Below are 11,881 nucleotides of genomic sequence, written 5' to 3' on the forward strand. Positions count from 1 at the left end.
GGGGGGGGGGGGAGGAGGAGTTCAAGCTGTGCTGTTTAACCGGCAAACAGAGGGGATGGGGAGGTGACAGGCAGGCCACTGGGCCAGGGACCCCAGGGAAGAGTGATATGATTTGGGTATGTGCATGTGTGTGTGGGGGGGCAATGCCTGATGTGTGTGTACATTTGCATGTGAGTGTGGGGAGGGGTGTGTGTGTGGTGTGCCCCTTTAGGCTGCTGCTCTGGGTTTCAGCTTCAGGTGGGGGCCAGACAACAGTGACAGAGTGCTCAAGGCATGACAGGTGTTAGCTGCACAGGGGCCTTGGGGCCCTGAGTCCCTCCACACACATGCACATGGGCACACGTGCACACTCAAACACACACACACACACACACACACGTACTCAGTCCAGAGGGCCTGTGCCTTGTCTCAGACAGAGGGAGCTGGGAAGAGGGGTATGAGGCAGGAATCCCTTCACTGGGCAGAGCTCGTATGAAGACCCTTAGGTGGGAGACTATAACTTCCAGGGAGTTTCTCAAGGGTGTTGCCATGAGTGGCCAAGTGAGACCAGAGGCTGGTCAGTTGACAGGGTGACTCCATGAGAACTGGCATGTCAGGCTAAGGTCTCAGCTTTCTCCTGAGTTGAAGGGGTCCTGCGGGGCAGAGCCCGTTCAGGCTTACATTTTAGGAAGCTCACTCTGGCTGGTGGCTGGTGTTGTGGGCCAGATGGTAGCTCCCGATATTGTAATCCCTGGAAACTGGGATTGGCAAAAGGGTCTTTGCATATGTAACGAAGCGAAGGATCTCAAGTTGAGATCATCCTGGATTTCCCCAGTGGGCCCTAAATGTGGAGACAAGTAACAGGACAGACACAGAGACACACAAAGGAGAAGGCCACGTGAGAACAGAGGCAGAGACTGCAGTGACGTGGCCATGAGCGGAGGAACACCTGGGGCCATCAGCAGCTGGAAGAGGCAAGGAAGGATTGTACCCTAGAGCCTGCAGAGGGATAACGGCCCTTTTGACACCTTGATCTCACACTTCTGGTCCCCAGAGCTATGGGAGGATGAGTTCCTGTTGTTTTAAGTACCTCACTTTGTGATCACTTGTTACAGCAGGCAGAGGAAACGACCACGGCTGGCTTGGTGAAAAGACTTTGGGGGAGTTGGGTTGGGAGAGGGATGGGGAAGCTGTGGAAGGAGACAGGCTGTCCTGGGTGGGTCAGGAGGTGGAGCCATCAGGATCCTCACCGAGGTCCAGTCACCCTGGCAGAAGACCTTGGGAGCAGTGGCCTTTTCCTCTCAAAGTTCCCGAGTCTCAAATCATAGCAACTATCCGATGATACCAGAATGACCCAGATGACTGCGTCTTTAGTTTGGGAGTCCCTCTGGTGCTCTATATCCCCAATGCCTGACGCACGATATCCTGCTTGTGGAAGGCACAAGAACAAAGTGTGAAATGGCATTGTGAGCTGGATATTCAACAACATTCATTTCATTTGTTAAACTCCTAATGTGTGTCAGCCTGGGAAGGTGAGCAGAAGCCAGATCACCAAGGGATGCAGAGGAAAATCCAGCGCCAAAACCCCATAATGCACTCATTCTTCTCACATTTCCTTCGGGGCTTCATCTACCTGTCTAGAGACGTTGGCAAAGCTGGATTCAGCTTTTACGAACACTGACACTGAGTCACGTGATTTCTCCTGGTGGGAGTCGCCGACGACTCAGCGAGAGCACAGGTAAGCGCCCTTCGCCCGGGGGTTGGCAGTCACCACCAGCTCTCCCTGTCCTAAACCACGCTGGACCACCAGCCTGGAGCGACTCTTTAGTGGGACCGCAGGGACTTGCAGCTAAGATGCCTGGGGGTGCCCGTGACTTCGCGGCGCCCTCGCGAAGGAGCCCAGCTAGTTCCAGCTGCGCGGTAATAGGCTTGCGGCTCTCGGGGGCGGGGCATAAGCCTCCCGGGGACCCAGCGTCAGTTCTCAAGGGCGGGGCAAGCGATGTGCCGGGGCAGGGCGGGCGCACGCCAGCCACCACCCGGCCGAGTCGGCCTTTGCGCCTGCGCCTGCGCCTGCGCCTGCGCGCAGCCGCGCGGTTCTCCCCGCCATACCCCAGGGCGGGGAGCTGGGAGGCGGGGCGGCGAGGACAGGGGCGGGGCGGGGGGCCGGCGGGGCGGGGCGGGTGGCCGCGCCCGCCGCGAGGACCCCCGGAGCCGGTCGCCTCGCGCTGGGGCCCCTTCTCCTTCCGGCGGGGGGTCTGGGGCCTCGGGGCGGGGCCTCATGGAGGCCGTTGGCCCGGACAGTTGCGGAGGAGGGGACACGGCGCGGGGTGCCGAGGGGCGGCCAGCACCCGAGGCGAGGGTGCACTTCCGAGTGACGAGGTTCATCATGGAGGCAGGTAACCGCGGCTGGGGAGAGGGCCGGCCTTACGGTAACCCACTTCCCGGAGGAGGGGACGCGCAGGACGGGGAGGTGGCGCGGCTGGCCAGGGGGAAGAGGCCCGGCTCAGGGGTACAGGCCTCTGCTTTCCGCCGCGCCCTGTGTGCTAGGCGTTGAGCTGCGAGGAGGACACGGTCACTGCCACCTCGCGGACGGGCGCGCAGGCCCAAAGAGAGGACGTGGAAAGGGGCTGGCCCGAGCGAGACGGTGGCGGAATCCGAGGGTCCGCGGCTTGGTGGCCCACCGCGCCTTCAGGCACACCTGTCTCCCGGCGCACTTGGTCTCTCGGAGCCTTTCGGAGTCCGCCTTTGGTGAGGCTCGTGAAGAGCCCTGTCGGCGAGGTCCCGTCACACCGAGGACCCAGGCAGGGTACAGCTCGCGTTTTGAAAACCCTGCCGGGATGTCGACAGAGGTGTTAGGCGCGCCTGCTCCCGAGGCGAGACAATGAAGCGAATCGGATTCCTGTAGAAACACTGTTTCCCTCTCTGGCAATAGTATCTCGCTCGGAGCAGACGGTTACTTCCGATCTTTGTTACTTTGTGCGCACTCTGTGGGAGCGGGGTTTGGGTGAGTCCGCTTTCAAGTCAAGGTCAGTAGTCTGGGGAAGTGATGCAGGACCATTAAGCCCAGTGATTTGTACATTTAATTTCCAGGAAGAGTTGCACAAGGTATGAAGAAAGATGGCAGTGGCCTCCCATATGCTGCCGTGCATCCGCTTGGAGGGTCCATGTAAACGAGGGCAGCGTGCTGCCCTTTGAGGATTTGCTACATAAAACAGGGCTTGGAGGGTCATGTGCAGCTATACCACCGTATTTGACATCTCTGGGAATGAGGAGTCCCATGTGGGAACTGCCTATGTAACTGAAGTTTAAACCTTGAAATGCTAAAAGCTCTTACAGGTACCGCTCTCTGAGGACTTCTTTATAAAAAGTATTGCATATGCCTTTGCTCCCTGTGTGAGGCTAACACTGGTCCTCCAAAGATGTCCCCATCTTAATCCCCCAAACCTGTGACCCTGTGACTGTTACCTCATGTGGTGGAGGAGATTTTGCAGATGGGATTAAGCATCTTGATATGGGGGAACTACCCTAGATTATTCACTGGGCCCAGGATAGTCACACCTATCACATCCTTAAAGAGAAAGGCAGGAGTGACAGGAAGAGTGGAAGGCCATGGAATGAGGGAAACAGAGTTAGAAGATGCTTCACCTGACTGACGAGGGAGGAAGGGGCCATGAGCCAAAGACTGCAGGCACCTCTAGAAGCTGGAAAGGGCAAGGAAACATTCTCCCCTAGAGGCTCCAGAAGGAACCCACCCTGCCCACACCTTGAACTTAGCCCCCTAAGACTCATTTCGGACTCCTGACCACAAGGATTCTAAGAGAAACAATAGTGTTGCTTGAAGCCACTGAGTTTGTGGTAATTCGTTATAGTAGCCCCAGGAAACTAAAACACCTTAGGGAGAGGATACTGAATATAATCTTAATGATTGTTGGTTGTTCCCCACCTTCTTTCAGTCTATTGGATGTCATTTAACCTTCTCTTGTTAACTCTGGTCCTTGTGAATTTATATTGGTTCTGTTACCCAAGGCAGTGATTTCCTTAGGAGCTGTCCAGAGGTGGGGTGGGGCGTGGGCTTTAACCCCTAAATCGAACCACCATGTGTTCTGGTTTTTGAGTTCTGTGTCAGTCTTCTTCCCTGGTGCCTGTTGGTGGCCACAGAAGTTGCTTTTTTTCTGCTCTGCCTGCAGTTGCCTTTGGCAGTCACCCTGCTTGCTTTTCTTGCCTTTTTCAACCGTCAGACAAGGAAGCCAGGGCTGAGCATAATCTTTAGTTGTAACATTGGGACTCTGTGGTGTCTGTTTGATGCTCAGAGGCCTTTTTCCCCTGCTGTCATCTTGGCAGGATTTTTGTTAGGTGAGCTGTGGGGGTGGGGGGCGACCTCTAGTTAAATGCTTGCTAAGGTAGAAATAGACACACAACAGTGTGGTCCTTTCCATGATGTTGTGCAGAGGCTGACATGCCAGGTGCTAATGAGGACTAGTCTGAAGGCTTGCTTCTCCTAGTGTGGTCTGCTGATCCATAGCTTGGGTGTGACCAGGGGGGCTTGGTAGAAGTGTGGAATCTGCAGTGCTACTGAAGGGGATACTGCATTTGAGAACAGCAATGTTAGCCCCACAGAATCTGAGAAGCCTGGCTCAAAACCTCTCAGGTAGAGGACCCAGTGAGAGACTCAGCAGCCGTGGCAGCTAGGCTCCAAGCTGTTGGTCTTGTCTGAGCAGGGCTGTACACCCTTAGGGCCCAACCCAGCAGCCCCACCCGTGCTCTAGCAGAGGGTGAGCACTGGACTGAGGTACTCTCTTGTCCGCCTTCTCTTGGTAGGTGTCAAGCTAGGGATGCAGTCCATTCCTATTGCCACTGCTTGTACCATTTACCATAAGTTCTTCTGCGAGATCAACCTGGATGCCTACGACCCCTACTTGGTCGCCATGTCTTCCCTTTATTTGGCCGGCAAAGTGGAGGAACAGCACCTGCGCACTCGTGACATCATCAATGTGTCCAACAGGTAATGGCTTCCAGGCCCAGGCCTTTGGGAGGACTCACTGGTATGCACCCAAATGGGAGGGCAGAGAAGGGTCCCACTGGGCCCTGACCTCCAGGTGCCAGTGGTCGAGCTCAGAAGGAAGCACCGGGGTGGTCTTGAACCAGGGCAAGAAGCACTAGCAGCAAAGGCAGGAATGAGCCTGGTGTCGGAAACCCATGGGGTGAGTGGAAGAGAAGCTGGGGCCAGATTAAGGGAAGTTGCAAAGGCCCAAAGGAGTGTAGAGGAGCTGGAGTCATGGGGTGGGGGGAGCATGGCTAGAGCACAGGGAGCTTGGAGAGATGTGTCAAAGAAGATTCGTCTGGAGTTTTGGGCAGGATGGATCGAACCAGTTGTATTATGTGGGACCTATAGGACCTTCCCATGCAGAGGAGGGTGTGGACCCAGATGGGCAATTGTTTTATTAAGATGGTGTGAGAAACCAAGTCAGATTTGCTAACAAGCATCTCTTGGGCCTAAGCAGCCGTGTTCCTGTTGAGGAAGGATATGGGGGTCTAGCCAGCCAGGCTGCACTGAGACCCAGGGGGCCCAGGAGAAAGCAGTTTGTGGAAAGTTACTGACTAGCAGTATGGTGTAACCTTTCTAGAAACTAATCATTAGGAAAGAAAACTGTTTTGTGCTGCTTCTCTTTTATTTATTTATTTATTTGTTTGTTTGTTTGTTTGTTTATTTATTTATTTATTTATTTATTTATAAATTTGCTTCTCTTTTAATAAACAGGTAATGGAAAAAGCATTCCCTACTCCCTAAGCATGACAGGTTCGCAGTGTGTCGTGAAAGGCTAAGAGAAAAACTGGAGAGGGAACCAAAGGAGGGCCACTAGAGTCCACCTGTAATTGCCAGGTCCCCAGCAGGGAGGACCGGTAGAGGGGAAATTGTGTGCATCACTAATTAGACATGAGCACCCGGGTGGGGTTCTGTGGGGAAGTTGCAAAAGGAGTGAGGAACTAGGAAGGCTGAGTCATTGGCAGAGAATTTTGATCAGTTGAGTGTGAGTCCTCGTCTCTTACATCTTGGTGATCATGTGTATGTGGGAGTGTTGTGGATATATATGGCGTAAATAAGGACAGAAGGATCTGGAACAAAGGAAAGACAATCTGGGAACATAAAGCTGACATACATTTATTCTTCTGCATGACATGTTTCAGTACCTTCTTTGGGCCCAGAGTAAGAGCCCTGGGCACTGCTGTCCCAGGTGGTAAAGCCTGTCCCTGAGACCAGGCTGACTGTAATGGGAAGTGCTATCAGTTCCATGTGCTAGAGCTTCCAATTCTCCTGGAGCCGTTGCAAAGAGCTCATCTTTACACTTGACATCTTGCTGAGTGATATGGGACAGCCCATCAGAGCTGAAACTAGAAGCTGGCTTTTTTTCTCTGTTGGTTACTGTTTTTATCCTATATTGTAGGCATGTAGACGAAGAATGACTTATAAACACATCAGTAGAACTGGCCCTATCTATGCCAGAAGAACACTGGAGTTTGTGTCTGGACACCATGTGACTTGAGGGGCTCCTCAGGGACACCTCCCTGGCTGCTATAAGCATTGCTGTTTCTCCGTGCAGGTACTTTCACCCAGGCAGTGAACCCTTGGAGCTGGACTCCCGCTTCTGGGCGCTCCGGGACAGTATAGTGCAGTGCGAACTCCTTATGCTGAGAGTCCTGCGTTTCCAAGTCTCCTTCCAGCACCCACACAAGGTACCTGCTGGGGAATTGGCAACTGTTTCTAGAGGCATGAACCTTTTTGTTTTTTATTCTGAAAGTGCACCCACGGAACCCTCACGAACATGTGGGGTATGTGAGGAAGAGCAGAGCCGCAGCTCGGAACCGGGGCTCCTGGCTGAACACCATGACTGGCTTGCGTGGCCTCTCTTGTCCCTACTCCCTGGATTTTCTCAGGCAGTTCTAATTTCAGCTTCTGCCTCTCGGCCTGCTTGGCCGAGGCCACAAGCCGGGATCCATGTGACTCTGAAGCCCTTGCACATCCCGTGACCCACATAGATTGTGTGCTCAGTGAGCCACAGGGAAGCAGGGCTGGTTTCATGACCCCCCAGAGTTCCTGTCCCCGAGAGTCGCTGCTCTACCTCAGAGCTCACATGCAGCTCAGCTGCACTTCGAAACCCAGAAGAAAAGCTGAGTCACAAAGTTAAGTAGGCCACTTTTAACTGCTAGGAACACGTAAGTACCAATAGAACTGGTTCTGACGGCAGCAAAAGGGACGTGTGAAACCCTTAGAGCACTTAGATGTGATACTTTGGGGGCCCCAGGCCCCCATGTGGGCAGTTTGGAAGGGTGGCCTGCAGGGAAAGATGTGGGACAGTGGGGGCTTGGGACAAGGGGGTTGGGATATGGGTTGTGAACAGGATTTCTTTTTTTTTTCTAATTGAAATTTGTATTGAGGTAATCGTAGATGTACAAGCAGTCGGAGGGAATAATGCAGAGATCCTTTGCCCAGTCTCCCCGAATGGAAACATTTCACAAAACGCCTATCAATATGACAGCCAGGGTTTCGGCACTGAGGCAGCCCCCTCCCCTGCCAAGGATTCTGGGTGTTGCTGCGTTGTTACTTGCACCACAGTTGAAATGCAAAACAACTCCCATCACCAACAGGGGTCCTTATAATCTCACCCCACCCTTCCAAACTGCCTTTCTAATCCCAGGAAGCCCTGGTAGAGATTTTAAAATAGTTGTGTTTCCGGCTGGTCGGTTGGACGGTTGGTCGCATGATGCAGGGGAAGGCAGGAGCCGCCCTGGATCTCTGTCTGAGGAGGAACAGCATCTGCCAAGGGGGCAGTGGGGTTCAGCGTTGCCTTGAGTCTAGCAGCCTTCCCCTTAGGTCAGGTTGGGACGGGGCCTACGGCAGCCGATGAGCCCGCCATCTGGGGCGTACGGGAGTTGCATGCATGTGCGCTCAAGCCTGTGGAGCGGGTTTATCAGTGTCTTTGTAGATCAGGCGGTTCAAGCAAAGGGCTGTCTTCCCAGAGCAGGAGACGACAGACAGCTGAGCTGAAAAGCCATTGAGTTTACAGCCAAGGACAGCACTCCCGGAAAACACGGTCGCCAGTCTTAGTCCTCCTGAAAGCAGGCGTCCTGTCTCCGGGCAGCCCCTGGCCTCAGGCTGGGCACATGGGTGCAGGGTTCTGTTTGGGAGATAAGGACGCTATTTCTGGAGCTTATGTTGAGTTGGGCAAGGGGATATGCGGAATGATTTCTGACGACGGCTAGAGCAGGGCCAGGTGATGGAGAGGGACTGGGGTAGGAGTGGCCGTTGAGAGAGGCTTGGGCAGGTTCCAGGAGCTGAGCCAGGAGTTGAGAGTGGGTGGGCACACGGGCACTGGGTTGGGGGAAGAGACAATTTCAGGCAGAGGGAGCAGTGAATGCCAAGGCCCGGAGGGGACGCGTGCTTGGCATGTTCAAACATGGTGGGAGGGTGGGGCAGGGTGGGGCGGGGCAGGGCTTGGAGGCCAGTGGAAGGCCCTGGGGCTTTTTTCGAAGTGACACAGGGAGCAGTTGGAGGGCTTGAACAGAGAGATGACTCGATCCAGTTTGTATTTTATTCCTGTCGAGACAGCTTAGGGGGAGAGTGGCTGGTGGGTGGTGGGGCGGGGGCATGGTGCCTCACAGTGAGGAGTCAGGTGTCTTGGGGGCTGGAGCCCCAAAGGCCATTTGGCTGACTGGTATGTCTTTGCAGTACCTGCTCCACTACCTGATTTCCCTCAAGAACTGGCTGAATCGTTACAGCTGGCAGAGGACCCCCATTTCCGTCACTGCCTGGGCCCTGCTGCGGGACAGCTACCATGGGGGGCTGTGCCTCCGGTTCCGGGCTCAGCACATAGCCGTGGCGGTGCTCCACCTGGCCCTGCAGGCCTATGGGGTTGAGGTGCCCGCCGAGGCCGAGGCCGAGAAGCCGTGGTGGCAGGTGAGGTGACTGCTCAGTGTGCTGGTGTGTCTCCCCTTTCCTTTGCCTGAGGACTTGTCCGTGTTTCTTTGCAGTAATTATCCGTGAAGGAAGATATGGGCTACTTAGGAATATTGAAGCTTGAACGTACCCCGTCATAATCGTCTAAGGCAGGGGCTCTCCCCCTTGGCACTGTGGACATTTGGGGCTAGATCATTCTCTGTGGCAAGACCATTCTTTGCTACCCTGTAGATGCCCCATCATGACAACCAGAAATGTCTCCAGACGTTACCAAGTGTCCCAGGGTGGGGATCAACCCCAGTTGAGAGTCACTTAGTTCAGCCAAGCACTTTTATTGAATTGAGCAGGAGCTTGCTATAGATCGGAGGTTAATAAACTTGGATTCACATCAGAAGAAGTATAGGGAGTCCTCTAAAAAGATGGATTGATAATGGACAGGCAGATAGATGATAGATAGATCAATAGATGACAGATGGGTAGAGGGGTGGACACAGAGATGGATGACAGAAGATGGATGGGTGGGCGGATGGCTAGATGGCAGATAATGAGGCTGATGATCGAAAGATTCGCCGGCCTCCCCTGGACCTGCTGAATCCACAGCATGGTTTGTAGAGCATGAGTCTGGGGGAGAGGCTGCCCTCGAGGACTTCCACAGTCCTGTCGATTTTCTCTGAGTAGTCCCCACTGTTTCTCACAATAGCATTTTAGATCAGTTCTGGTTTTCCCTTTCCTATATTAGACCTGAGTCTAGTTTGCTGTTCCTTTCTTATAACACCTCATTGTCTGGCCTTGCCCTGCAGGAGGGTCTCTGCAAGCAGCGTTCGCGGTACCTGAAGGTTTCTCCTTTTTGCGCACCCTCCCTCCCCAGCAAACTGCCAGTGGCCAGAAGTCTTCTAAAATGGGTCATCTGTTGCCTGAACAGAGGGTGCCCCCTGGGTGCCCTTCTGGGTCTGCTCCTGGCTCCCCCTCCGTTCCTGCAGCTCTTGGCTCTCATGGTGCTCCTCCTTTCCTGATGCTCCTCCCCCAGCCTGCTGGCCCTCTGTGGAGACCCCCTGGCTTCTCCTGCTGTTTGTTCTCTTGTCCTTTATTGTCTGTCGAATCCCTGCAGCTAACCAGATAGCAGGTGCCGGGAGGTCAGGGATCTTGTCTGCTTTATCAGCTGCCCTAGGTCCAGCGCCTAGACCTGGCACATAGTAGGTGCTCATGCATCTGTGAGCAGACACATCTGCAGCCCTGGTCTCCGGTGAGACGCACCTCCTCTGGCAGCAAGGGGTTGAAAGGGATCTGTGGAGACAGAAAGTATTGCTCCGTGCTGGGGCTTCTCAGGGACTTCCAGATCATGTGACCATAGTGTCCTGCTCTGTTGGAAGCGGGTGGTAGCAGAAGGGGCTGCCACTTCCCGGCCCTGCTTTCTGAGGGCATTTGGTGGGCATGGTAGCCCCTGTCTCTTGGCTGCTTGGGTCTGCGATGTCATCACTTGTATCCCATTGTCTGGCCCTCTTCTCTGTGTGTCTTCCTTTCTGCTCTCCTTTCTTTTCACCTGCTCCTGAACCTGCCCGGGCACCGCCTTATCGCCTCCACCTCCCACTCCTGGCCCTCACTGGAGGAGGGTGCCGGGAAGCAGTTCGACTGCCAGCCCGCTTTCTGGGCAGCACAGCCTTCTCCAGTGATTGTTAAGACTGGGAAGGAGTGGGGTGGCAAACTCCTAGTCACTTAGCTCTTCACCTTTTCTGGTTGGCTCTGGGCCACATGCACCAGGAGCATACAGAATCTGGGGGTCTTTGGGGGCTTGTGACGTGCAAGGACCAGTTGCCTTATGATAAATGCCTCTGGGTGATGCCCCCCCCCCCCCCCCCCACCGCCTGCCTGCCCAGCCCTGGACGCTGACGTCTGAGTTGGGAAATACTTTTCCTCCTCGCTTGCTCTCCACTGCCACTCCTTGCAGCAACCGCCTCTCTGTTGTCCCTCGTCTGCTAGGGGCTGGGGCTTTGCCATGCTGGTCAGAAGCCTTGGGAGAGCATGAGGTGCTTCTGCACCAGAAGCTTGCCTGCACTTGAGTGAGACCGTGGCGAGGAAGGCCTTTGTGCCAAGCTGCGTGAGGCCTCCGGGTTGGATGAGGCACTGACTCTGAAGCAGTAGCGTGTTGTAGCAGGTGTCAGAATGTCTGTCCTTATGAAGGCTGAATACTGTTCCGTGGTACGGACAGACCGCACTGTGTGTGTGCATTCCTCCAGGGGTGGACTCTTGGATTGCTTCCACCTTTTGGCCCCGGGACTACTTTTTTTTTTTTTTTTTTTTTAGATTTTATTTACTTATTTGACAGAGAGAGAGACAGCCAGCGAGAGAGGGAACACAAGCAGGGGGAGTGGGAGAGGAAGAAGCAGGCTCCCAGTGGAGGAGCCTGATGTGGGGCTCGATCCCAGGACTCTGGGGTCACGCCCTGAGCCGAAGGCAGACGCTTAATGACTGAGCCACCCAGGCGCCCCTGGGACTACTTTTTAACAGTCTTTTCTTGGCTTGGGGTCCCCAGCAACACACAAGTAGTGGACCTTGGCGAGCAAGCCCGAGCCTATATTTCGGAAGCATTGATTTTCTACCTAGAGTCTGGGGCGAGATGGCTGATCTTCATGAGCCAGGGCTTGGGATTTTTAGGCCACTGTTTCCTACTTGTGGCAGTAGCTTATGGAGGGCTCTGGCTTTCTTTGGGGGCCATGGAGGGGGTGGACTCAGGTCTAGTTTTTGCCCTGGCTTGGCCCAAGGTCTTGACCTTACTGGTACCTTGGTTCCCCAGGCAGCAACCCCTGGGCCCAGGGGGCCACAGCATCTAACCAAGATCTCCTTGTTTTGCTTTTTATTTCCTGTGTCATCAGGGGTCCCCAAGAATACTCTCAGGCTCGATGCTTCACTAGGAGGGCTCGCAGAACTCAGAAGAGCCGTATAAGGGCTCCT

The 11,881-nt window shown here is 54.5% G+C and overlaps 1 protein-coding gene across 4 annotated transcripts in view; it reads left to right on the plus strand.

Annotated features, from left to right (window-relative positions):
• Positions 1–2,136: 2,136 nt before the first annotated feature.
• CCNQ (cyclin Q) overlaps positions 2,137–11,881 on the plus strand; it is a 13,517-nt gene continuing 3,772 nt past the window's right edge. The window contains exons 1-5 of one of the 4 annotated variants that reach the window (XM_040627035.1): positions 2,237–2,375; positions 3,070–3,315; positions 4,798–4,981; positions 6,579–6,711; positions 8,705–8,932. In XM_040627035.1, coding sequence (XP_040482969.1) covers positions 3,297–3,315; positions 4,798–4,981; positions 6,579–6,711; positions 8,705–8,932 — 564 coding nt within the window. In that variant the 5' untranslated portion in view covers positions 2,237–2,375; positions 3,070–3,296. Of the gene's footprint in view, positions 2,376–2,830; positions 2,984–3,069; positions 3,316–4,797; positions 4,982–6,578; positions 6,712–8,704; positions 8,933–11,881 lie in introns of those variants that run through there. The other 3 variants (XM_040627028.1, XM_040627031.1, XM_040627039.1) reach the window with 3 other exon arrangements.

This window comes from Ursus maritimus (genome assembly GCF_017311325.1).
Source record: "Ursus maritimus isolate PB19 chromosome X unlocalized genomic scaffold, ASM1731132v1 scaffold_X1, whole genome shotgun sequence".
NCBI lineage: Eukaryota > Metazoa > Chordata > Mammalia > Carnivora > Ursidae > Ursus > Ursus maritimus.